The 25,379-nt window shown below is 37.5% G+C and overlaps 1 protein-coding gene and 1 pseudogene across 2 annotated transcripts in view; one reads left to right on the forward strand and one right to left on the reverse strand.

Annotated features, from left to right (window-relative positions):
• LOC306863189 (3-ketoacyl-CoA thiolase B, peroxisomal-like) overlaps positions 1–3,516 on the forward strand; it is a 3,912-nt gene extending 396 nt beyond the window's left edge. The window contains exons 2-12 of the mRNA XM_079406411.1: positions 1–78; positions 595–652; positions 734–813; positions 1,367–1,409; positions 1,552–1,650; positions 1,721–1,801; positions 1,918–2,108; positions 2,180–2,359; positions 2,507–2,562; positions 2,649–2,794; positions 2,977–3,516. The exon at positions 1–78 is cut by the window's left edge and continues 16 nt beyond it. Coding sequence (XP_079262537.1) covers positions 1–78; positions 595–652; positions 734–813; positions 1,367–1,409; positions 1,552–1,650; positions 1,721–1,801; positions 1,918–2,108; positions 2,180–2,359; positions 2,507–2,562; positions 2,649–2,794; positions 2,977–3,052 — 1,088 coding nt within the window. The 3' untranslated portion in view covers positions 3,053–3,516. The remainder of the gene's footprint in view (positions 79–594; positions 653–733; positions 814–1,366; positions 1,410–1,551; positions 1,651–1,720; positions 1,802–1,917; positions 2,109–2,179; positions 2,360–2,506; positions 2,563–2,648; positions 2,795–2,976) is intronic.
• Positions 3,517–4,153: 637 nt separating this feature from the next.
• LOC306863293 (deleted in lung and esophageal cancer protein 1-like) lies at positions 4,154–24,206 on the reverse strand (annotated as a pseudogene). The gene is made up of 35 exons: positions 24,135–24,206; positions 23,835–23,975; positions 23,341–23,494; positions 23,109–23,219; positions 22,839–23,026; positions 20,229–20,446; positions 18,002–18,086; positions 17,658–17,745; positions 14,965–15,138; positions 14,519–14,764; positions 14,243–14,435; positions 13,927–14,000; positions 13,665–13,821; positions 13,451–13,544; positions 12,411–12,541; positions 12,133–12,291; positions 11,890–12,020; positions 11,609–11,762; positions 11,132–11,242; positions 10,909–11,027; positions 10,587–10,781; positions 9,183–9,241; positions 8,944–9,095; positions 8,724–8,839; positions 8,578–8,648; positions 8,286–8,500; positions 8,033–8,188; positions 7,500–7,619; positions 7,281–7,375; positions 6,995–7,082; positions 6,633–6,880; positions 6,525–6,597; positions 5,331–5,484; positions 5,037–5,148; positions 4,154–4,282 (listed from the first exon to the last, which is right to left on the reverse strand). The product of its transcript is annotated as a deleted in lung and esophageal cancer protein 1-like (transcript).
• Positions 24,207–25,379: the final 1,173 nt, after the last annotated feature.

Consider the following 25,379-nt stretch of genomic DNA (forward strand, 5'->3'; position numbering starts at 1 on the left):
AGCTTCTTAGTGCTGTGATGAGTGCAGTCCTGAAGGATGTGGGACTGAGACCCTCTTTATTAGGGGATGTGTGTGTTGGTAAGTCAGATGACAGCTGGCCTGAACAAAACAATATAAGACACACTAAAACACAACTATATGAATGACAATAGTTTGCTCAAAAAAGAGAATCAGCTGAAAAATTACTCAGATGTAGATGAGTTTCTTCATCAGAACACATTTGGAGAAATTCAACATTACTAGTGGATCTTCTGCAGTGAATGGGTGCTGTCAGAATCACAAAAGTCTAAAAGTAACCCACACAACTCCAGTCCCTCAATTAACGTCTTGTGAAGCAAAAAACTGTTTGTGATAAACAAATTTAAGAGCAATTGTTTAAAGTTAATATGCAGTAATGCTGACGTTATTATAAACAAATACGTTGCACAACTTAATTGATGGCCTGGAGTCTTGTGGATTATTGTGATGTTTTTTTTAATAATATATTTGGGCTCTCATTCTGACGGCACCCATTCAGTGCAAAGGATCTACAGGTGAGCAAGTGATGTTTGTTTTTGGCCTTACCGTTAATATACACTTAATGCTGTTTTTCAGGTAATGTGCTACAACCTGGTGCAGGTGCACTGATGGCTCGAGTCGCACATTTTTTGAGGTGAAATGAGTAATTAATTGAATAATAAACATTGCCAAACATGAATTGGCTGCCAAATACAAGACTTTCTTTATCTTACAGTGGCTTTCCTGAGTCTGTACCTGTCTACACTGTAAACAGGCAGTGCTCTTCTGGACTACAAGCACTTTTTAATGTTGCAGGTGAGAATTGCAATTTAACCTGTAAAATGGCCCGTTTGTTAATGCAAGTTTTTGTATAAACCTCCTGCTATTTATTGGAAAGTTTTATGTCCATAAATGTAAATATACTAAATGTAAACCCCACTTTAACATCTTCAAACAAGAACTGAAATTGTATTTAAATACAATTTCAATGTCTGTTAGCAAGAAAGCTATAAAAACAACTAGAATTTGTGCCATGTTTAAGATGTTTCCTTAATATACTTGTATCTTTATTTGACTCCCCTCTTTTCTTTTTTCTTTCATTTATTTATTTACTTATTTTTACTTAATTTCTGTCCATTTCTTAAGAATTTTTATATTATATTGTTTTTTTTTGTTATCTGTTAATCCATAAGTAGTTTATTATTGAAAGGCATTTTGTATGTTTTGTACGTACTGTTATTTTTCTGTTTGTTCTGTACGTACTGTAATCTTTGTTGTTTATTATTGCAATAAAAAATTGGCCTGTTTGGGCCGCACCATAATAAAATAGAGTATTATAGTTAAAAGAGGGTTTTTTCTGTATTTTAAGGTGGAATCAGAGGAGGTTCATATGACATGGGACTTGCCTGTGGGTTAGTATGCTACATTTGTAATTGTTAATTTCGGTAATGGATGTGAAAGTGTAGCATTAATCATTCCATAGGGCAGGGGTTCCCAAGCCACTTGAATCTGAATCTTATACCTAATTTCTTTTTCCTCATTTTCTCTTGGCAGTGTGGAGAGCATGTCTCTTCGTTCACCGAATAACCCAGGAGACCTCAGCCCTCGACTGATGGACAATGAGAAAGCCAGAGACTGTATCATTCCCATGGGGTATGCATGTTATTTCTTTTATACTCTGTTGTAATCTTTACATTCCATTTTTTTCTCTATTTTCTTTCAGAATAACCTCAGAGAATGTTGCTGAGAGATTTGGCATCACTAGGGAAGCACAGGACCGCTTTGCTCTCAGTTCCCAACAAAAGTAGGTACTGCCATGACATTTATGTATAGTTTATACATTCTGGTTGTCGGTATTTAGCAAAAATGCACTCAAAACAACTCGAAGTACTAATTATTTGTGGACTTTTATAACATTAGGGCTGCCATGGCACAGAAAAAGGGCTTGTTTGATCAAGAAATCACACCGGTCACTACTAAATTTGTGGATGAAAACGGCACTGAGCGCACTATTACTGTCACAAAGGATGATGGGATCCGGCCTGGGACTACCTTCGAAGGCCTGGCCAAACTGCGACCAGCGTTCAAGGAAACCGGCAGCACCACAGCTGGTGTGCAGATTTTTTGAAAAAGTAATTTGGATGTTAAATTCCATAACTCAAATCTTTCATTCCCTTTGCAGGTAATGCCAGTCAGGTGAGTGACGGCGCAGCAGCAGTGCTAATTGGGCGGAGATCTACTGTGGAGAAACTAGGACTTCCTGTTTTTGGGGTGCTGAGGGCGAGCGCTGTGGTGGGTGTTCCACCAGATGTAATGGGCATTGGCCCAGCCTATGCAATCCCAGAAGCCCTCAACCAGGCTGGTGAGAGTACAGCTGCTTTAGGTTCATATGAGCCATTTATATTCAAGTAGTAATCATGCTTAAAAATGTATTAAAATAGATTTTCCATTTTCATTATTCCAAAATAATGGTTGTAAATGAGGCGTGTTATTGCATTTGCTTGTGCAGGGCTGACGGTGGATGATATTGATGTGTTTGAGATCAACGAAGCATTCGCCAGTCAGGTGACTGATAGATTTTCTTGGATTTCCCCCAGTTTTTTTCATTACATTCCTGTTATTCATTACAGCAACTTTCACAATATTCCTAGGCTGTGTATTGTGTGGAAAAACTGGGCATTCCTATGGAGAAAGTAAATCCTAATGGAGGAGCCATTGCTTTCGGTCATCCACTGGGCTGCACTGGTGCTCGACAGGTCGTGACTTTGCTCAATGAGCTCAAACGCAGACGCAAGAGGTGAACATACATAATCATGTGATAATATCATACAGAAGGGTCCACTGATGTTACTAATACAGAACACATTACTACAATACATTAATACATTACTGCAAACCTAACTATACAGGCTTTAAATTGAGCAATAAAAAATATTATGATCCATTTTCCTCTTTACAGTATTGTGTTTTTTGTTGCAGAGGGTATGGCGTGGTGTCCATGTGCATTGGGACTGGAATGGGAGCGGCTGCAGTTTTTGAGTATCCTGGCCAGTGATGAAAGGCCTGTCGCAAGATCCCAAGATGCAAATGTCCTGATGACACGCAGAGAAACTAACAGTCACAAATTCTTTTTAATCAAGTTGCAAGAAGTCTAACTGTAAACACAAGCAGAGAGAGCACACTTCTTACATAGTGTGCATCAGTGGGTGTTTGCCTTACTTTTGAGGATGTTCAACATTCAGAACATTCAGATCTCACTTTAAAGTGCCTTGCATTTCAACTGTGATAACAGATCATGAAAACAGTCATGCTTGTATCTGTAAGAGCAATCAGAATAACATCTTTTATCTCTTTGATTTGTGACATTAATCTGATCTGGTCTTTCCTTCTTGTATTGCAGAAGACTCAGAATTAAAAAAAAAAAGAAAAAAAAAAAGTTTTTAACTTGTGTTGAGAACCAGTGTAATTTACAAAGGTTTGTAATGCATCTCATTTGTTAGAATAAAAATGATTTATTATGTATGAAACTTGCGTTTTAAATGCTAGGTATACTACTTTTCAAAAGTTTGGGGTCAGTAAGACTTTTTTTAAAGAAATTAATACATTGATTCAGAAAGGATGCATTAAACTGATCAAATGTGACTGTAAACTAAAGACATTTATAATATTAAAATTTTTGTTCTTTTGAACTTTGTATTAAAGAATGCTGAAAAAATTTCAACACAACTGCTGAAAATTCAGCTATGCCATCACAGGAACACATTATATTTTCAAATATATTAAAACAGAACAGTAGCTAGCTATTTTAAATTGTAATAATATTTCACAACATTACTGTTTTTACTGCATTGGTTAACAAAAGACATTTAAAAACTAAAAAATCTTACTGATCCCAAACTTTTGAACAGTAGTGTATATGTGAAGTAACTATTTAACTACAACTTGACCTTTGATTCTCCATTCGCAAACACACTTTGGGCCATTTAAAATGTGCTTATGTTCTTATGTTGGTCTTTAATATTTATAATTAAAGGAATAAAACTTTCACAAATACAGTATTTGAAGTATACAGAGATCAGGATCTAATCAAACTAATGAATGTCTATACAGAGAGCGAGATATGTTTCAGTTCTTCAGTCTTATATGTGGAACTAAGTGTCAGGTGTCAGATTTTGGAGATACAAAACTCTCATCAAATGATCCACTTCCATTGACCTTCAGAACAAGTGGTGTCTCTCCAAGAACTCCCTGTACTGTGATAATAGTTTGGAACTCTTTCTGATCACTGATGAAGAAAATACAAATTGTATAAAGTTTAATAAAACTGAAAAATTAACTTGCTTAGGCAAATATAGTAGAGTCTCTTGAACTTTGAACTTCAAACTTGACCTGAATCTAAGTTATTAATCTATTGCCGTTAAAGGGATAGTTCACCCAAAATGAACATTCTCTAATTAATTACTCACCCTCATGTGGTACCAAACCTGTAAGACCTTCGTTCATCTTTGGAACACAAATTAAGATATTTTTGATGAAGTCTGAGATCTTTTTGACCCTGCATAGACAGCAACGCAACTGTAATTTTCCCAGGTCCTTAAACGTAGTAGCGTGAAGAGGTACTCTCGATAATGGCGGAATACGTGATTTGGAGGCGAAAATTAAATCATTATTTTGTTTTCTTTGCCCATAAAAAGTATTCTCGCAGCTTCGTAAAATTACAGTTGAACCACTGATGTCACATGGACTGTTTTACCGATGTCCTTACTACCTTTCTGGGCCTGGGAACATTTCAGTTGCGTTTCTGTCTATGGAGGGTCAGAAAGCTCTCAGATTTCATCAAAAATATCTTAATTTGTGTTCCGAAGATGAACGAAGGTCTTACAGGTTTGAAACGACATGAGGGTGAGTAATTAATGACAGAATTTTCATTTTTGGGTGATCTATCCCTTTAAATAACTATATTATCCATTTCTTGAATGAAGTATTTTCTGCAATATGATTTGATTGGTTGTGTGTGTATCAGGTGAGGTGGACTGTACCTTGCAGTGAAGCTGATCTGCAGCAGCTGCTTACAGGATGGTGGATCCCCAAGAGCTTTCAACAGACCAGAGTCTGGACTTACTCTGAACACTTCATTGCCACCTTCAGCATCTAGACATATAACAAAACATGAGTTCTACTAGATACTAAGTATTTACCATGATTGTAAAGATCAAATGATAAAAGACAGGAATACAGCTGCAATCTGTTATTACAGCAACCTTGTCTATGCTAATGCAACTTCATGATCACTCCACTCCACAACTGCTTCACCCAAAGCCAAAGCATTTTACCTGTAAGTGCGGTCCAGAAGCTACAGGAGCCACTTCTGTTGTAGAGGTAGAACTCTTTGATAGTTGTTTGTCCAACAAAGCAGGTGCCAAAATCCACAGTGGAACTGGAAAGGTGCAGTGTCGGTAATGCCAGATTAGCATAAAGGGACACTGTCTGAAATAGTCAAACAGACAATAGTGTTTACAACATGGTTACTTACAGAGGAAATTCAGTTGAGACTTCTGAGACACTGCTAGTTTGGCTACAAAAGCTCAGATATCAAGAAGAAAGCTTGCTTCTGGTTCACAGTTGTTTTGGTTTGGGTTTATATTTAATAGTTTTTGAAGGAAGTATAAAGCTCACTAAGGCTGCATTTATTTGATCAAAAATTTAGTATACAATAATACTGTGAAACTTATTACAATTTAAAATATCTGTTGTCTATTTCAGTATATTTTAAATTGTAATTTACTCCTGTGATGGCCATTATTTCAGTCTGCAGTGTCATGTAATCGTTCTGAAATATTCTAATATGCTGATGCTCAAGAAGCATTTCTTTTTATCAATATTGAAAACTGATGTGCTGCTTAATATTTTTGTGGACAATGTAATACATTTGTTTTCAGAAAGTTAAAAAAACTGAAATCTTTTGTGACAATAGAAATATGTTTACTGTCATATTTTTTTATCAAAGTATTAATTTGAATAAAAGCATTAAAAAAGGGTAATTAAACAGTATTTAAATAGTGTAGCTTATCAGAATTTTTCAAAGTGGGGTCAAGAGTTCAGTTAAGAGAAAGAAAAAAAGTTTAAAGTTAGATTTAAATATAAAATGTGTTCAATTTAATTAGATAAATAATACATTTATTACATTTTAATAAATTGTATTAATTTGTACATTTTTAATTACTTTGTATTCATTATTTAAAAAATAATAAATGAAAAGTTCAAATTTGTCATAATTACTTTTTCCACTGTAAATAATAGTTTGAATGAGGCTATTGTTCCAAGACAATATGATTCCCACAAGATGAGGATGAGATGAGGATTTTTTTTTGCCCATCGTCATCTTCAAATGCAATAGCCTTGAATATTGCCTTGAAATGACAGCTCTATCAATAATACCAGCTTTATGAACCTCAAAAAGTGCATTTTGTTCCGTGACTGGTGTATTTTAGCTATTTAAAGGAGCTACATGTTGTCTGTATACACACATGTACGCTGTTATTGCTGTACTGAATGAAAAGCCACCTTAACCTGCCAATTGAAATGATTATTAAATCACTCCTGTGTCAGATTGAAAAATAGCACAGATTTAACACAGATTCCTACAGGGACAAAGCAAAAAAAAAAAAAAAGCTGAAATCCAAGAGCAAAGAAACAATATGACCTGCATGATTTGTTTAGGCTGTAACAGAAGTGATGTTTGCTCATCTCCTGGTCCAGAGAGTCCTGTTGTGTGTCTGTGAGAGGGTGGGCTGCTGATCAGTTTAAGGCTCTGTCGGGGCAAATTCAAGGCCATATCCGTATTGTTCTTCAGCTGGAACAACCGAGTTATCCTGGATTCCTTCTAGAGTCCAAATGGAAATACAAAAATGTGCAGATAAACCCTCCCACAACCAACAGGAAAGGTCATAATTAACTTGTCTTTGATTTGAATACAAATTGTTTGTTTGAAGTGCACCTGTGTGTGTGATGCTGCATCTAGTGTATCACTGGCAGCTGCTGTGAATTCCAGTACATTTGTATCCTCTGCCATCTGCGCTGACAAACTAAACACACACACTGATTTACAGTTGCTTATATATAATGTATTTATTTACTTGTATGAAATGCTTGTGGTAGAAGCACATTGAAAGATTTTGCAATATACAGATACTTATATTTGCTAAAATGTAAGTATGGCATAACTAAGCGCTTGCTATTTGAATATACCTTATGAATTCATGGGAATTAAATTTGTAACTCACATGGCAGGTTTTACATTAGCCTGCATGTCCAGCCTCAAAGGTTCTAGCTCATAACCCTGAGCTCTCTCCACTTTGCCTGGAGTTAATGATGCAAGCTACAAGATAATTAATAGTGTTATTATTATTATACACTATCTTGACTGTAAAACTTATTCTCTTTTGAAAGTGATGCACATGTAACACAGTCTGTATAAGGTTAGGTGGACATGATTAACATACCTTAGAGTCCAGGTTCATGAAACCCAGAGCATAACCGATGCATCTTTGATTGGTTGAACATGACAGGATCAGAGGAGTAAAAGACACATGAATGGTGCTACTGCCCCCTGCTGGAACTACCTGTAATAAAGTACATATTAAAGGGTTAGTTCATTCAAAAATGAAAATTCTGTCATTAATTACTCACCCTCGTTTCATTCCAAACCTGTAAGACCTTTGTTCATCTTTGAAACACAATTAAATATATTTTTCATGAAATCCAAGAGCTTTCTGTCCCTGCATAGACAGCAACGCAACTGACACATTCAAGGACCAGAAAGGTAGTAAGTACATTGTTAAAATAGTCCATGTGACATCAGTGATTCAACCGTAATTTTATGAAGCTACAAGAATACATTTTGTGTGTTATTTTTGGGTGAACTATCCCTTTAAATACCTTTTTCCCCATCACACATTCCGGTCATTAATGTTCTACATCCAGATATGGAAATAAAACACTGGAACCTGGAACAGTGGTGATTCCCATAACCTACGATTTGCTGTGGAGTGATGCAGTATGGGTAGTCAGAGACATTCCCTTCATGAGACTTCAGAAACACAAAAAACAGCTTCTTCACTGGAGCAAGAGACCTAGAAGGGCCTCTGCCCTCCTCTCCATCACATTTTTCCTCATTCTCTCCAAAATCATCCTACAAAGCAGAAGAAAAAAGTTGGAACTTTCTGTTTGAAGCTGCACCGGAACTACCTGTTTTGGGATGTTACTATGAAAAGTAAGCTTAGACTCACAGATTTGGTCATGAAAGTCAAGCTTGTTCCTTCTCTGCTGGGGGTGTGGCTGTCATCCCATGTGGGCGGGATCATGACGGATGAGTCCAGCCCTCCAAGAACCTCATTGCCATCAGCATCCTTCAGAGGAAAGGGCTCACCACATGCAACCAACAGATCTATCAATTTACTATCGCCAACCTCCAAGTTGTAGGTCAACCAATCCATACGGATATCTGAGAGGTTTCAGAAAGCATGTACTTTTGTAAACTTGATGTATGTACATTTGAACTTGATATGGTGAATGGCTTACCGTATGGACTGGTGTTAATGAGCCGTAAAGAGCGTGACACAGTGTCTCCTCCAGAAACGTGGCTTCCAAACCTGTCAATCATAAATATCAAAGAACAGTCTTTGCATGTAAACTGCAACATCTTAAGCATCCTATAATACACTGACCGTATAATTGGACCCTGGTTCTGGTTGTCAGGCTGTGGTCCAATCATCTGAAAGTAAATTGGGCAGCCCCTCACAGACATCTTGGTAGGAATAGGAGTTGTTTCTAGATCTCCAACCTGAAAAAAAAGTTCAGTTAGGATTCACTGCAACTCAGCTGTTTGATTTGAGAAAGGCAAAATATTTATAATGAAATAAGAAGTTTGATTGTTTTGTGACATACTTTACATATGAGATTGTCTTGATAATTCCCCCACATATTGGTGAAAGCAGTGATATTGATGGTTTGAGTCTCAAATGGTCCGAGCATCCCACTGCTTGGTTCAACAAAGAATGCTGCGCCTCTTCCATGGGAAAGAAGACATTTTACAAATTCTGGAAGTAAAGAAAGAAAATGCTTTATGACTTTGCTGTTTCACTTTCACAGATACTGAAGAGCACAAAAGAACAGGTTCCGCCAACCATCATACGCTTTCGGCTGTATTTTTTTGGCCTGGATGGAATGGAGAGGTGTACTGCTCCTGAAAGGAGAGGCCAAAGGGTCAGGTAAACAGTTTTTTAAAATAGTATTCAATTATAAATAAATAAAATAAAATAAATAATAAAAAATAAAATTACATAATAATAAAATTAAAATACATAATAAAATAAAAAATAAAAAAAATTAAAATAATAATTATTTAAAATATATATTAAATAAAATAAAATTAAAAAAATTAAATAATACAATTAGTGACACTCAAGCTTTAAACAATTTGTAAATCTATAAAAATGATTTTATAATGTTTCACAACATTTAAAATGTTGCAATTTCTATTTCAAATAAATGTTGTTCTATTCATCAAAGAATCTTTAAAAAAAAGTATCAGTTTCCACAAAAAAATAGTATGTAGCACAACTGTTTTCAACATTGATAATAAGAATGTTTTCAAAACAACAAATTAAAATGATTTCTGAAGGATCATGGCCACAGCCATTTCACCCTGCAGCCCAAGACCTGTTGCCCACTGAAGCTAAGCAGGGTTGAGCCTGGTCAGTACCTGGATGGGAGACCTCCTGGGAAAAGTAGGTTGCTGTTGGTAGAGGTGTTAGTGAGGCCAGCAGGGGGTGCTCACCCTGTGGTCTGTGTGGGTCCTAACACCCCAGTATAGTGACGGGGACACTATACTGTAAAAATAGCACCGTCTTTCGGATGAGACGTTAAACTGAGGTCCTGACTCTCTGTGGTCACTAAAAATCCCATGGCACTTCTCATATATAGTAGGGGTGTAACCCCGGTGTCCTGACCAAATTCCCTCCACTGGCCCTTGTCAATCATGGCCTCTCAATAATCCCCATCCACTTGATTGGCTCTATCTCTCTCCTCTCCACCTGTGTGTGGTGAGCGCACTGGCGCCATTGTACTGTGGCTGCTGTAGCATCATCCAAGTGGATGCTGTACACTGCTGGTGGTTGAGGAGAGACCCCCACAAGATTGTAAAGAGCTTTGGGTGTACAACAATACACAATAAAGCGCTATATAAATGCCTCATTCATTCATTCATTCACTGAAGACTGGAATAATGAAGCTGAAAATTCAGCTTTGATGCTATCAAAGTAATAAATTACATGTTAAAATATAAATTAAATTTGAAAATGCATTAAAACAGAAAACAGTTATTTAAGGTTGTAATGATATTTCGTATTACAATAAATGCAGCCTCGGTGGACATAAGAGACTCCTTTCAAAATATTTAAAAAGTCTCACCGACCCCAAATGCAATATTAGGCTAGTAGTTAATTAGAAGTTAATAATTTTTTGTAAATAATATTTTGGTATTAATACAAAAACAATACAGCAGAATCAAGAAACAGGATGATCTGTACCTTTCAGAGTTTTCATCCAATTGTGAAGGACAATATCCAGTAAAGTACTCTGCTTCAACAGTGAACGGAGCAGTAATAGCAGTGTGATTTGTTATCAGCAACTGCCGTTTGATAGATTTTCCAATGACAACCGCCTCGTGCTCAGTGAAGTCCAGTTTGATTGGTTGGTGATCAGCATCCCTTGAATTAGTACAAAATATATAGCAGGAAAAAAAGAGGATGATATTGCAACCATGTCTTGATTTAAAAAAAAAAAAAAAAACTAATAAAATGACTAAACAAAGACAAGGGAAATGTGAATATGAGGTAAATGTGGCTTTACCAATCAGTAGGCAAAGAGTAGGAAACTTTGAGAGGTTTAGCTTTAGAAAAAAATCCCAGCAATAATGGACTCTCCATTCCTTTTACTGCACAAACTGCAGCCGCTTTAGTCAGTTCCTCCTAAAAACATAAAAACCGCATTCACAGTACTGTTTGCACTGGAGCTGTTAATTACTGTTTATTTTAGGCTGTGGGTGTTACAGTACTACAGTAGCAGTACGTACAACAGTGTGAGCAGTGAATGATACAGACACTTCTGTCTTGGCATTGGGCTCCAGAGTGCCTGCAGAGGGGCTAAAGGTTGCAGAGCACAGATGAGCTTGTGCACCTTGGAGCTGAAAGGAAGAGAACACCTTGAGAATTGCTAAACTTATTGGTCCAGCCAATACAATATCACAACATTAAACTACATCATTATTGAATTCTTTTGACTGCTTGACAGCCCCATCTAAAATAAAACAGGTTTTATTGGGCTACTGATAAGTTTTCATCTCATGTAACTGTATATGATTTTAAACTTGTATTTCAGAAGATTTTTTTATGTATAAAACTCTTTTATGAAGAATAATTGCTGACTTTGTTATCTGTGAGTGTGACCACATTACAATTCAATATCATATTCTTTCCAAACTATCAACACTAGCTAGGTTTTTCAAACAAGATAAAACAGTTTGAGATAAACACAATGCAAACTGTCTCACCTTGCTCCAGGTGAAGTGGGCTGGCAGCAGTGTTTGGTTAAACAGGGTAACGCTGCTTGTCTGTGGAACACCTACATATAGATCAGTCAACACCAGCTCACAGCTCAGCAAGCACACCTGAGGAGACTGGATGACTGCTTGTACAGAGATGTGACTGAAGACAAACCAATGCACACCTTCACTCGAATATACGATAAAACCAATAACTGGTAACATTTTCTTAGTATTCTTTTCTTGTAGTTCTGACACAATATGACAAATCATATGTCTTATTTCCTCACCAGCCAGTGCCGTTGAGTACAGTAAGCTGTAGGACTGACTCAAAACGCTGGCAGTACAGGGCTCTGAAGACCACATCCACACTGCAGGACGCCAGGGGAGGCAGCACACCTTTATTTGGATTCATATACACCTGAACACAGATGAATGCAAATAAGGATACAAAAACAGTCCACAAACATCTGTGTGCTGATTTATAATACTAGTAATAATATTTAATAAGAAGCGTATATGGGGTGTTGTACCAGGCCCTTGATTGGCGGCTTGGTGTTGGACAGCTCCTCTAGGCTCCAGTGGGCATCTAGCATGCTGTTGTTGGTGATATCGATGGAAGAGATGCTCTCACTTCCCATTTGCAGCAAACCAAAATCCAGACTAGGCACATTCACTGAGCAATGCGGACCCTGAAGCACCGTATTAAATATAATTAATTTGAATGAGATATAATTTGCTAATGAGAACATTTGTGATGTTCTCCACATAGCATACTGAGTATAAATCATTGGGAAATTTATACAAACACCTTAAACGTGACCTCAATGGTCAGTCCTATAGTTTTAGCATGGTGCTGAATGTGACACTGCACGGTGGAGGTAAAATGACCTGGACTCTTTCCAGTCAGAGCCAATTCCATATCGAAACACTCATTCATCTCTGTAACCAAGCACATGTTAGAAATCATTTATTTTTGTTTTGTTTATTAATGAATAGACTTATACACTAATGTTCAAGTTTGGAGTTTTTTAATGTTTTTGAATTAAGTTTCTTATGCTCACCAAGGATACATTTATTTGATCATAAAATACAGTAAAAACAGCAATATTGTGAAATATTTTTACAATTTACAATAACTGTTTTCTATTTATATATATTTAAAAATGTAATTTATTCCTGTGATGGCAAAGCTGAATTTTTTGTATCATTACAAAAACTAATGCTAACCCTGTAACAACATAAAACTACAAAATTTTGCTTAATCGCAACATATAATCATTGCAGTTAATAGTGTTCACTGTCTGTTTGATTAAGTGTAATTTATAACTAATTGCATGATTCTTACTGTACATTTCTGCCATAGTCACCACTAATAACCTACTCCTAAATATAATGTAGAAACTTTTTCATAAGAAAATTTGCTGTAAAGCTGCTTTGCAACGATTTATATCCTGAAAAGCGCTATACAAATAAACTTGAATTGAAAAATTTAATTGAATTACTCCAGTCTTTATTGTCACATGATCCTTCAGAAATCATTCGAATATGCTGATTTAGTGCTCAAGACACATTTCTTATTATTATCAATGTTGCAAACAGTTGTGCTGATTAAGATTTTTGTTGAAACCATTATACTTTTTTTTTTCACAATTCTTTGATGAATATAACGCTCAAAAGAACAGTACTGATTTTAAATAAAAATCGTTTTTAACACAATGCCTGCATTTACTGTCACTTTTGATCAATTTCATGGTCCTTCACACAAGTATTAATTTCTTTAAGAAAATCTTACTGACTCCAGACTTTTGAATAGTATATCTGTTTACTGATACACTGCAATGCTCTGACCTATTTCTCCTGTTGAAGGCTCCACTTCAATTACATGACTGTCAATAATACGCTCCCATACAAAGTGAATGACTGATTTGCTGTGATTCCACATCTAAAACACACACACACACAAAACATACACATGTCTAGAGCTTCAAAAATATTTAATGATGTAAATTAGGGAATTATGAAAGAAGTTCAGAGTCATTTTGACCTCTGGACTCAGCACTACCTTGAATCTCTTGCGGATTGTGTTGTGTATGTAGGTTTCCCCTGGTATTAAAATGGCATACGGCTCAAGAAGAATCTTATACGGCTCAGCAGAACCTTTCACTTCAACCTCTAAAACGGTCACATCATTTACATGGAGAGCTGTGTTGAGACACGTCCTGCAAATCAACACACAGACGTTTCTACATGGCGTGAACAATCTTACATTAATCCTAAATTAATTTTAAATTCAAATATAAAACAGTAAGCAAAGTTCATTTTACCCATCGTCACTAATTCTGGGTGGATCGGGAACATCCATGATCACCAACCGGCAGACACTGTGGTAGTCTTTCAACTTAGACAGATAGAAATTTACTGTTCAGAGAGTTACAGTATTTTAGTATCATTAATATACTATTATGGTTTTCACTAATACAGTTTTATAGTTTTTTAAATTAGATTATATTTTTATATTTTGCTTTCATTTTCATTTTAGTTAATTCATTGTGTGTTTTTGTCTTTTTTATTAGTCTTTATATTTATATGTCCATAGTTTAATTTTTAGTGAGTGTATGCTGTATGTGTGAGTGCACATACATCCTTTGGACAGTATGTGAGCAGGAACTCATGTTCTTCTGCAGGGCTCAGGATGCCCATGACTGGAGTAATGCTGAACACACTGTCTGTATCAAGATGATGCTGAATGCTGGAGGGGTCTGGAGTCTCTCCAGGCAACAGACATTGAAGGTTGGGTTTCATGATCTGCCAGTGGTACGGGAGCTCCAAGTGTCTACACATAAATGAAAAAATGATTAACACACCAGTAAGTATCTGCTGTACATACTATTCTGTGTTGACGCACAGGTAGCTCACGCATTGTTTTTCACGACAACCATCTTCTGTGAGGTGGAATGTGGATTGGTTGGGTTGAATCTGACATAATGGTCAGCTGTGATATCACACAACTCCCCCAATTCAGGCTGATCCTCTCCGCCTGATATTGAAACCAGCTCCTCATTACACAGAATGTTCCTGCACTCAGTCCTTCATTCCGACATAAAACCTCCATAAACTTCACCCCTCCCACCAGGCAGTAACCGCAGTCCATGACAGCAGGCACTGGCACACGGAAAGAGGAGAGGCAATGATTCAACTCTGAATCCCTTATTACTGATCAATATCAAAACAAGCCAAATTAAGATATTTTTTGAAAGACAGACAACATTGGACCCCATTGACTTTCATTGTTATTTTCATTTTTAGGTGAACTATCCCTTTAAGATCAAAATGCTGAAAGAGTTAAGTTTATTTTGACTCACAACTGAGTATTGGAGGGGGTCTGCGGGCCTCTATCGGTATAATGAGAGGATATGGTAACTGCATCTCCACAACCAGAACATCCTCATAGTCAGCCAGAGAGTCTGGAGCAAAACGCACCATATACTGGCAACTCATTCCAGGAGCGACAATCCCTCCCTCAGCAGGGAACCTGCCTATGAAACAAAGATTTGTTACACAGTTTCTTATCTTGATCTCAAAGCAGAAATTTATTGGTCGTAATTATTTCACATTTTTAACAGTAGATGTCACTGTTTCCCTATTCTGCTTCCTCGAGCTGCAGGGTAAATACCAAAGTATTATTAAGCAATTCCTCAGAATCCTGTGATGTTCAGATAATAGTTCACCCAGAAATGAATTGTGTCATTCATTACTCACCCTCATGTTGTTCCAAAATTGTATGAGTTTCTTTCTTCTGTTGAACAGAAATGAAGACATTTGCTGGTAGCCTTTGACTTCCATTGTATTTTTTCAGAATCAGAATGAGCTTTATTGGCCAAGTATGTTTACACATACAAGGAATTTGTTGTAGTGACAGAAGCTTCACAGTGCAACAGAAAGACAGCAACAGGACAGGACACAGATAATAAAAGAATAATATACAAATATCCAAATAGGCAATGTACAAAGCAGCAAAAACACAATATATAAAATAGACAACTACTACGTATGTACAGGTCAAGTATGTGCAAATTAGAAATGAGAAAATACAAATAAAATGTGTGGTGAATGGATAATGTATTAAAGTTGTGTGTTCCACGTTTATTGTTGTGTGTTCATGAGATGGATTGCCTGAGGGAAGAAACTGTTCCTGTGTCTGGTCGTTCTGGTGCTCAGAGCTCTGTAGCGTCGACCAGACGGTAGCAGTCCAAAGAGGGAGTGTGCTGGATGTGAGGGGTCCAGAGTGATTTTACCAGCCCTTTTGCTCATTCTGGATAAGTACAGCTCTTGGAGAGTGGGGAGGGTTGTACCAATGATTCGCTCAGCAGTCCGGACTACTCTCCGTAGTCTTCTGAGGTTAGATTTGATAGCTGAGCTGAACCAGACAGTTATTGAAGTGCAGAGGATGGATTCAATTATGGCGGAGTAGAACTGCTTCAGCAGCTCCCGTGGCAGGTTGAACTTCCTCAGCTGGCGAAGAAAGTACAACCTCTGCTGGGCCTTTTTCACAATGGAGTCAATGTGAATATCCCACTTCAGGTCCTGGGAGATGGTGGTGCCCAGGAATCTGAATGACTCCACTGCAGTCACAGTGCTGTTCATGATGGTGAGTGGGGAGAGAGCAGGGGGGTTTCTCCTGAAGTCCACAATCATCTCCACAGTTTTGAGCATGTTAAGCTCCGGGTTGTTAAGACTGCATCAGACAGCCAGCTCCTTAACCTCCTGTCTGTAAGCAGACTCGTCACCGTCCTGGATGAGGCTGATCAGTTTGGTGTCATCTGCAAACGTCAGGAGCTTGACAGAGGGGTCTTTAGAGGTGCAGTTGTTGGTGTAGAGGGAGAAGAGCAGTGGGGAGAGTACGCAGCCCTGAGGAGCTCCAGTGCTGGATGTGAATTGACCAAGCTTTACTAACTGCTGTCTGTCTGTCAGGAAGCTGTTGATCCACTGACAGACAGAGGTGGGGATGGAGAGCTGGGTTAGTTTATTCTGAAGGGTTTCCGTGATGATGGTGTTAAAAGCGGAGCTGAAGTCCACAAACAGGATCCTTACATAAGTCCCTGGTCTGTCCAGGTGTTGCAGTATGTAATGCAGTCCCATGTTGACTGCATCATCCACAGACCTGTTTGCTCTGTAGGCAAACTGCAGGGGGTCCAGTAAGGGACCAGTGATGTCCTTCAGATAAGCCAAAACCAGTCTTTCAAATGATTTCATGGCTACAGACGTTAGGGCCACAGGTCTGTAGTCATTAAGTCCAGTAATTTTGGGTTTCTTTGGGACGGGGATGATGGTGGAGCGTTTGAAGCATGAGGGGACTTCACACAGCTCCAGTGATCTGTTGAAGATCTGTGTGAAGATGGGGGCCAGCTGGTCAGCACAGATTTTTAGGCAGGCTGGTGACACACCATCTGGACCAGGTGCTTTCCTTCTTTTGTTCTTCCTGAAGATCTGGCACACATCTTCTTCGCTGATTTGAATTGTAGGTGTGGGGGAGAGGAGGGTTGCAGGAGGTGTTAATGGTTGTGTGGAGAGGTGTTCAGGGCGGGTGTGGAGTTATTTTTCAAAACGACAATAAAACTTGTTCAAGTCCTCTGCCAGTTGTTGATTCTCCAGAGTGCTGGGGGATGGTGTCTTGTAACTGGTGATATCCTTCATTCCTTTCCATACTGAAGCAGGATCACTGGAAGCTAATTTTTATTTTTTTTTCCATACTATGGAAATCAATGTCTACCAGCAACAATCTTCTTTTGTGTTCAGCAAAAGAAGGAAACTCATACAGTTTTGGAACAACTTCAAGGTGAGTAAATGATAACAGAATATTCATTTTTGGGTAAAAAAAGTTTTTTATGGCTTTAGTTTTAGTTAACGTTAATATCCCTGCCATTTCCTCTAGTACTGCTACGAAACATATGAAACGTGCAACAAACAGCTTTAATGTAAACTATGCAGAGAGAACTTCTGGCAACATAAATGAGTCTTTCATGAGGTCGGCAGGTACTTTTTTCTTTAGACTCACCCAAACCAACAGAGAAGTGTGGGGAGGTTGGAGGAATCATTCGAATGTGACGGCTGGTCGCAGTTATGTTTTTGAGCTCCACCGCAGTCTACAGAAAACAGAAGGCACTATTAAGAACTGAAAACATACTGAACTGGAAAGACATCATTCAGAAGTGGCTCAGTAGGGAAAATCTAACATTTACACTCGGGGTTATGTAGTAAAAAGTAAAAACCTCACATTACTGATTTAGTCAATAAAAAAAATGCAGTGCACAGTTTATAATTGAATACATTTCATTTTGTATGAATATAATTATTCATTCAAATGGACCAACATTTATTAAATATAAGGTGCTTTTATACCTCATAGACTTGTCCTATTCTGTAGTCAGTGAAGAAGATCACAGGTGGATTCGCAGTGAAGATGGAAGCGGGACCAGGACTAGGACTTAAGATAGAAAGGGAATTTTGTGACAATAATTTGCCACGTATGCCCAAATAAATAAATAAAATAATTATTCTACTATGTATAAGATAACATGCCTTGATCATTAAATAAATTCTGTATAAAATGCAGAAGTTTTGTCCTATAACTGTCCATCAGTTTATGTGCAGTAAACTAGAATCATTTGTTAATTGACAGAATACATCTCTGCACTTAGAAATTAACCACATGAAAAGGTGTTTAAAAAACCAGTCACAGCAACTAAAATATATATACTTTCCCATGTATAGTCAAATATTTGAACCTAAACTCTTGGTGGAAATGCTTTCTATCAACTGCCCAGCCACACTTTATGAAGTATCTCATTCAAACAAAATCGCGTTTGGTCTCGTACTGTATCGTGTATCTTGTCAGTGTGTGCACTTGCTTGGCCATTTGTAGTTGATAAACAGGAAAGTGGGTTCAAGCGCCAGCAGAAGGCAGTGTAATGGAAGTGGTCTTTAAGAGAAGCAGTCTATCAGCGGAAGTTTAAAATCAGCTCGTAAGTGTATTTACTTGACTCAGTGTTTAGCGCATTTGCCGTTGCTAGGAAACGCTTATTTTGTTTACTAGGATGAGAGTTGCTGAAATCGCGTTTGGTCTCGTACTGTATCGTGTATCTTGTCAGTGTGTGCACTTGCTTGGCCATTTGTAGTTGATAAACAGGAAAGTGGGTCCAGCTGAATTGAAATGATCATTTGTTAGATTGGTATGATAAAGGTTATTATACCGCGGCAGCGGTCGCGGCAGTCGTCGTGTGAAGCCCTCTTAGTGTGAAGACCAAAGAGTGTAAAGACCATCGACTCTACCGTGCGACTCCACCCGGGCAGGGACACCGGAAAGGGATAGTAGTAGCTTTTTATTTAATTTTTTCATTGATATGTTTATTATTGAAATGTTGTTGTTATATGCATGTGTTAATTTTATTTAATTTCTTTATTTTCTTAAATATGTGGGTAGATAGTATTTATAGAGTTGTAACTTTTTAGTTTTAGTTACTTTTTCTTATTTGTAAGTCGCTTTGGAAAAAAGCGTCTGCTAAATGACAAAAGTAAAAAAGTAAAGAGTGTAAAGACCATCGACTCTACCGTGCGACTCCACCCGGGCAGGGACACCGGCAAGGGATAGTAGTAGCTTTTTATTTAATTTTTTCATTGATATGTTTATTATTGAAATGTTGTTGTTATATGCATGTGTTAATTTTATTTAATTTCTTTATTTTCTTAAATATGTGGGTAGATAGTATTTATAGAGTTGTAACTTTTTAGTTTTAGTTACTTTTTCTTATTTGTAAGTCGCTTTGGACAAAAGCGTCTGCTAAATGACAAAAGTAAAGTAAGTAAAGTAAACAGTACAACGCAAAAACCAGGAACTGCACAGAGCTCATTGACTCAAAATGTAGAAAGAGTCAGCAGAGGTATTTTGATAGTCTTGTGATTCTTTTGGCCGCTATGAAGGGAAAAACCTCATTTAAATGGCCAAAGACATTTCAGTTGGGCCAGACAAGTGAAACAGGCAATGGAGTGATTCCAATTTCAATTAGCACCACCTGGCATGCTAATAAAGGACAATAAATAAAAAAAACTTATATAGGCATGGCTGATTATACTTGTAGAGTAATCCATTCTGCTGGTTTGCAATTGCATGTCATGCTATTCAGATGTCTACATGAACCATATGAAGAAATATATTACAATACATTCAGGTAAGCATTTATAATACATGGCAGAAAAAAGGGTGTGATCTGTTTCTAGAGTGTTCATGTGTATCATATTTCCCCTACCCAAGCTGCACAAATATTATGGCAATAATGGTTGAATAAAGCTGACCAAAATGCAAACAATGCAACAACAAAGGACAGGGCTTATAGGGATTATAAGAAAATTCATAAAGCTGCCTATTTGCTTTGAATTTAATAGGATCTTGATTAATTAAAGGCACTGTGTAATGTTTTGTTGACCAATAATTAATTAATTAATATACTATTTATACTAGCTAATTATAGAGGTTATAGAAATTATGATCAAATAAATCAATATCGAGTGTCTTTCTAAGAATGATCTTCCCAAAGAAAAAACACATATTAAATCAAAAGCACAGGCACACCTCTCTCTGCCAGTGTTTTTCCTGTCCTTTCTCACATTCTCCGGCCTCTTCCCTGGCATGATGAGAGACTTTCCCCCACGCTGAGCATTTGGGAGCAGGAAGCGAGGGTTGCGCAGGAACTTGTGTCGGTCTTTGTGTTTCTGCAGGGAAGCCCTGTCTTCTGCCTGACTCTGAGCGCTAGGCTTCTCCATCCAAGAGGCCTTATGCACCAAACCTAGCTTTTGAGTTGAAAAATTGGAAAAATAAAAAAAACTTTTAATCACCTTTTTGTCTGTACTAGATCAATTTAAATTATCCTGCAGTGTGACAAATTAATTTAAAAATGAAGTATTTTTAATAGGGCTGTCAAATCGATTAATCGCAAATAATCACATCCAAAATAAAAATTTATGTTTACATAATGTGTGTGTGCACTGTACACACACACACACACACACATATATATATATATATATATATATATATATATATACACAGTATCTCACAGAAGTGAGTACACCCCTCACATTTTTGTAAATATTTTATAATAACTTTTCATGTGACAACATTTAAGAAATGACACTTTGCTACAATGTAAAGTAGTGAGTGTACAGCTTGTATAACAGTGTAAATTTGCTGTCCCCTCAAAATAACTGAACACACAGCCATTAATGTCTAAACCGCTGGCCACAAAAGTGAGTACACCCCTAAGAGAAAATGTCAAAATTGGGCCCAATTAGCCCTTTTCTCTCCCCGGTGTCATGTGACTCGTTAGTGTTACAAGGTCTCAGGTGTGAATGGGGAGCAGGTATGTTAAATTTGATGTTATCGCTCTCACTCTCTCATACTGCTCACTGGAAGTTCAACATGGCACCTCATGGCAAAGAACTCTCTGAGGATCTGAAAAAAAGAATTGTTGCTCTACATAAAGATGGCATAGGCTATAAGAAGATTGCCGAGACCCTGAAACCGAGCTGCAGCACGGAGACCAAGACTAATACTGCGGTTTAACAGGACATGTTCCACTCAGAACAGGCCTCGCCATGGTCGACCAAAGAAGTTGTGTGCACGTGCTCAGCATAATATCCAGAGGTTGGGTTTAGACATATGAGTGCTGCCAGCATTGCTGCAGAGGTTGAAGGGGTGGGGGGTCACCCTGTTAGTGCTCAGACCATACGCTGCACACTGCATCAAATTGGTCTACATGGCTGTCGCCCCATAAGGAAGCCTCTTCTAAAGATGATGCCCAAGAAAGCCCGCAAACAGTTTGCTGAAGACAAGCAGACTAAGGACATGGATTACTGGAACCATGTCCTGTGGTCAGATGAGACCAAGATAAACTTTGATAAACAGATGTTGTCAAGCATGTGTGGCGCCAACCAGGTGAGGAGTACAAAGGCAAGTGTGTCTTGCCTACAGTCAAGTATGGTGGTGAGAGTGTCATGGTCTGGGGCTTCATGAATTCTGCCGGCACTGGGGAGCTACAGTTCATTGAGCGAACCATGAATACCAACATGTACTGTGACATACTGCAGCAGAGACTGGGCCGCAGGGCAGTATTCCAACATGATAACGACCCCAAACACACCTCCAAGATGACCACTGCCTTGCTAAAGAAGCTGAGGGTAAAGGTGATGGACTGGCCAAGCATGTCTCCAGACCTAAACCCTATTGAGCATCTGTAGGGCATCCTCAAACGGAAGTTGGAGGAGCGCAAGGTCTCTAACATCCACCAGCTCCGTGATATCGCCATGGAGGAGTGGAAGAGGACTCCTGTGGCAACCTGTGAAGCTCTGGTGAACTCCATGCCCAAGAGGGTGAAGGCAGTGCTGGAAAAGAATGGTGGCCACACAAAATATTGACACATTAGGCCCAATTTGAACATTTTTACTTAGGGGTGTACTCACTTTTGTGGCCAGCAGTTTAGACATTAATGGCTGTGTGTTGAGTTATTTTGAGGGGACAGCAAATTTACACTGTTATACAAGCTGTACACTCACTACTTGTAGCAAAGTGTCATTTCTTCAGTGTTAACACATTAAAAGATATAATAAAATATTTACAAAAATGTGAGGGGTGTACTCACTTCTGTGAGATACTGTGTATATTTATTTATATATATATATATATATATATATATATATATATATATATATATATATATATATATATACATACACATAAATCATGTATAAATCTAAATATATATGTATACGTATGTATGTATATTTGTATATACAGTGAACACACAAATATTACGTAAACATAATTTTATTTTGGATGCGATTAATTGAGATTAATCGATTTGACAGCCCTAAATATAAAGTATATATATATATATTCTATGTATAATATTTATAATAGTACAAATGTAAAAGTCCAACTATTCCATATATTTATTCAAATAATTAGTAATATTAAAACTACAAGTAAAGTAATCATAAAAAAATATAATCTATAGGAGTATAGCTTGCTATATCTTGGGACATGTGAACTACCCGTAAATACTGCTTATCATGTGATCTGGGGCTAGAGTGTTAATTTGAAAGAAGGAAGTGGTGTAATAAAAAATATAAAGGTCATTCTACTCTCTTTGATATGAGGAAAATGGAATAACGTTCAGAGGCAAACCTCGGTGCCCTTGATGGAGCAGGACTCTGGAGAGGAAGGGAGCGTGAGTGTCTCCTCTGATTGTTCCAACAGGCTCTGGGCCGTATGCGCAGGTGGGGGGAGAGGAGTATAACCATCATCCTGTGGTTCGGTGCAAATGTGCATATTATAAGAGACAGTTGGCTGGGCAAAGCCTGGAGTGAACGTGCCTGCAAAATATGGGGAAATGATTATAATACGTAATCTTATTGTTTGAGTATGTTTTTACTTTATAGGTCAGTGAAATAATACCTTTTGGGGTTTTAACAACTGGGGTGTGCACTGTTGTATAGTCCAGTGGACAAATCAAGTTGTTGCTCCTGAGAAGCTCACTGTCCACACACCACTTGAAAGCTGATTTAACTTTGGAGACACAGAGGATTCTTCAGGGTTTTGATGCCATAAGACTACTAACTCACTAACCGACACACTGTGGATAGTAAAAACAATGGTTGTTTAAATAAACATAACTAGAGAAACCTACCTGGAGGAAGACCCAGTTGACGGTAGGCCTCACCCACTTCTTCCATGATTCTGTTGTGATCGTGCTCCTCCTTTGCAGCAGCATGCAGTCGGGCCTGTATGTGTGTCTCCAGCATGTCAGCGTTCTGAATCTGTCTGTTGTATTCAGAATGCACCTGATAAAAATCATAAAAATTCTATATAAAAAACATAATGTAGATAATACAAATCCCAAAAAAAGAAGAATTGAATAAGAATTAAAGAGCCAACACTAGGGAGGTCAGTAAGATTTTTTATATGAATAAATTTTTTGAGCAAAGGACTAAAATGATCAAAAGTGACGGCAAAAACATTTACAGTGTTACAAAAGGTTTCTATTGTAAAGAAATGCTGTTCTTTTGAACTTTCTACACATAAACAATCCTAAATTTCTGTTTCAAAAACATTTAAAACTTTTTAAAAATATATAAATCACATTTTATAAGACAGACTTTGCTCAGATGTGAAGAGAGGCACCTGCTGTAGCGCTTCCACAAAATGTTCATGGTAGTTGTTGCTTCCTCTGCGTGATTTACTAAGATTAGAAACAGTGTCCTTCCTAATCACCTCTATGGTGTAAAGGTCGTTGAATATGCTGGCCAGTAGATGAGAAATGTCCTGTACACACGAGACCCAAAAATTTAAAACATTTCCTGTAACATAACATCTCATTTTGGGTTCAACGGAATACAGTTCTACAGTTTGAGTAAACACTAGGGTGATAAATGGACTGTTAAAATAACCATCAGTTGCAGTGTTCAGCAGTCATTCTCTTACCCGAGTTGTATTTGATGCTGGTTTGTGTCGGTTCATGGAGGGTTCAGAGCTCTTTAGTGCTTTTGGTTCAGTTTCATTCGCGTAATTTAAACGTAATTTTATATTTTAAGCTCCGGCATGTGTGGTACGTAGCGAAGGAGGTTTATGGTGATATTTTTTTTTTGGAAACGTGCCATAAATGCTCATATTTCTCAATATAAAACGTGAAGGCAGAAATAATAAATACACAAAAAATACACTAAATGGCACCATGTAGAAGTTTCCTTTACTACATTGACCGCCATGTTTGTTTCGGGTAGTAACAGATGGAGCCTACCAAAAACTCCGTAACCAAAGCGATCCTAAATTATCAGAGCCTTAGAAAACGGCAAATAAAACATTTGGACATTTAAACCTCAAAAATGTATACTACTTTTAGGTGGTCAATATTTTTTTTATTTAATAAGAATGCATGTAGCCTAATTGATCAAAAGTTGATCAAAGCTGTCACACAAATAAAAGAATTTAAAAATATATTAATATAAAAACTGTTATTTAAAATTATAATAATTTAACTATATATAGAGAGAGAGAGAGAGAGAGAGGGGGGAACCTAATGGTAAAGCTAAGTGGTGGTAGTGGTGGCAAGTTACTGTGATGGTACACATGCAACATAACCAAAAATTAATGACGTAACATGTTACCCAATCCAAAAATAACATGCACACTTCTACATACCTGAAGATTATAAATGGCTAGGCAGTTTTAAAGGGTGTGCTAAAACTTGCCAGGCAGGATATTTTCAAAATCCCCATCATCACAAAGCAAAGAGCCTCTGAGCTTTATGCTATTGGACTTTGCTTCACACCCTACTTCTACGACAAAATTAGACTTTGGTTATTGTGAAGACAGATTGAATTTGGAAGTGTTCTGATTTTGTCCCATCTGGCCCCGGATGCAACACAGTCAATAAATCACTGATATGTAACTTTTAATACAACCTTAATTATGCAAAGTCCCATATTCAGATGAATCCATCCAGAAGTGGAACATAAAAACAAAACAAGGAAATAGCATGAAGTCTCACAGACCCTCACAGATGTTTTAACATTTAATCACTTGCATTGAAATGAAGACTTTTTTTTTCTTAACATGGTTCAATCTGAAAATACAATGTAAATCAAAAACTACTGACTTTTATGTCCTTACTCCTAAATGATAAGATGATGTTGTGCTTATGAAACAGGTGGAGGGTCAGATTAAGAA

The sequence above is a fragment of the Barbus barbus genome, assembly GCF_936440315.1.
Source record: "Barbus barbus genome assembly, chromosome: 44".
In the NCBI taxonomy this organism is placed as follows: Eukaryota; Metazoa; Chordata; class Actinopteri; order Cypriniformes; family Cyprinidae; genus Barbus; species Barbus barbus.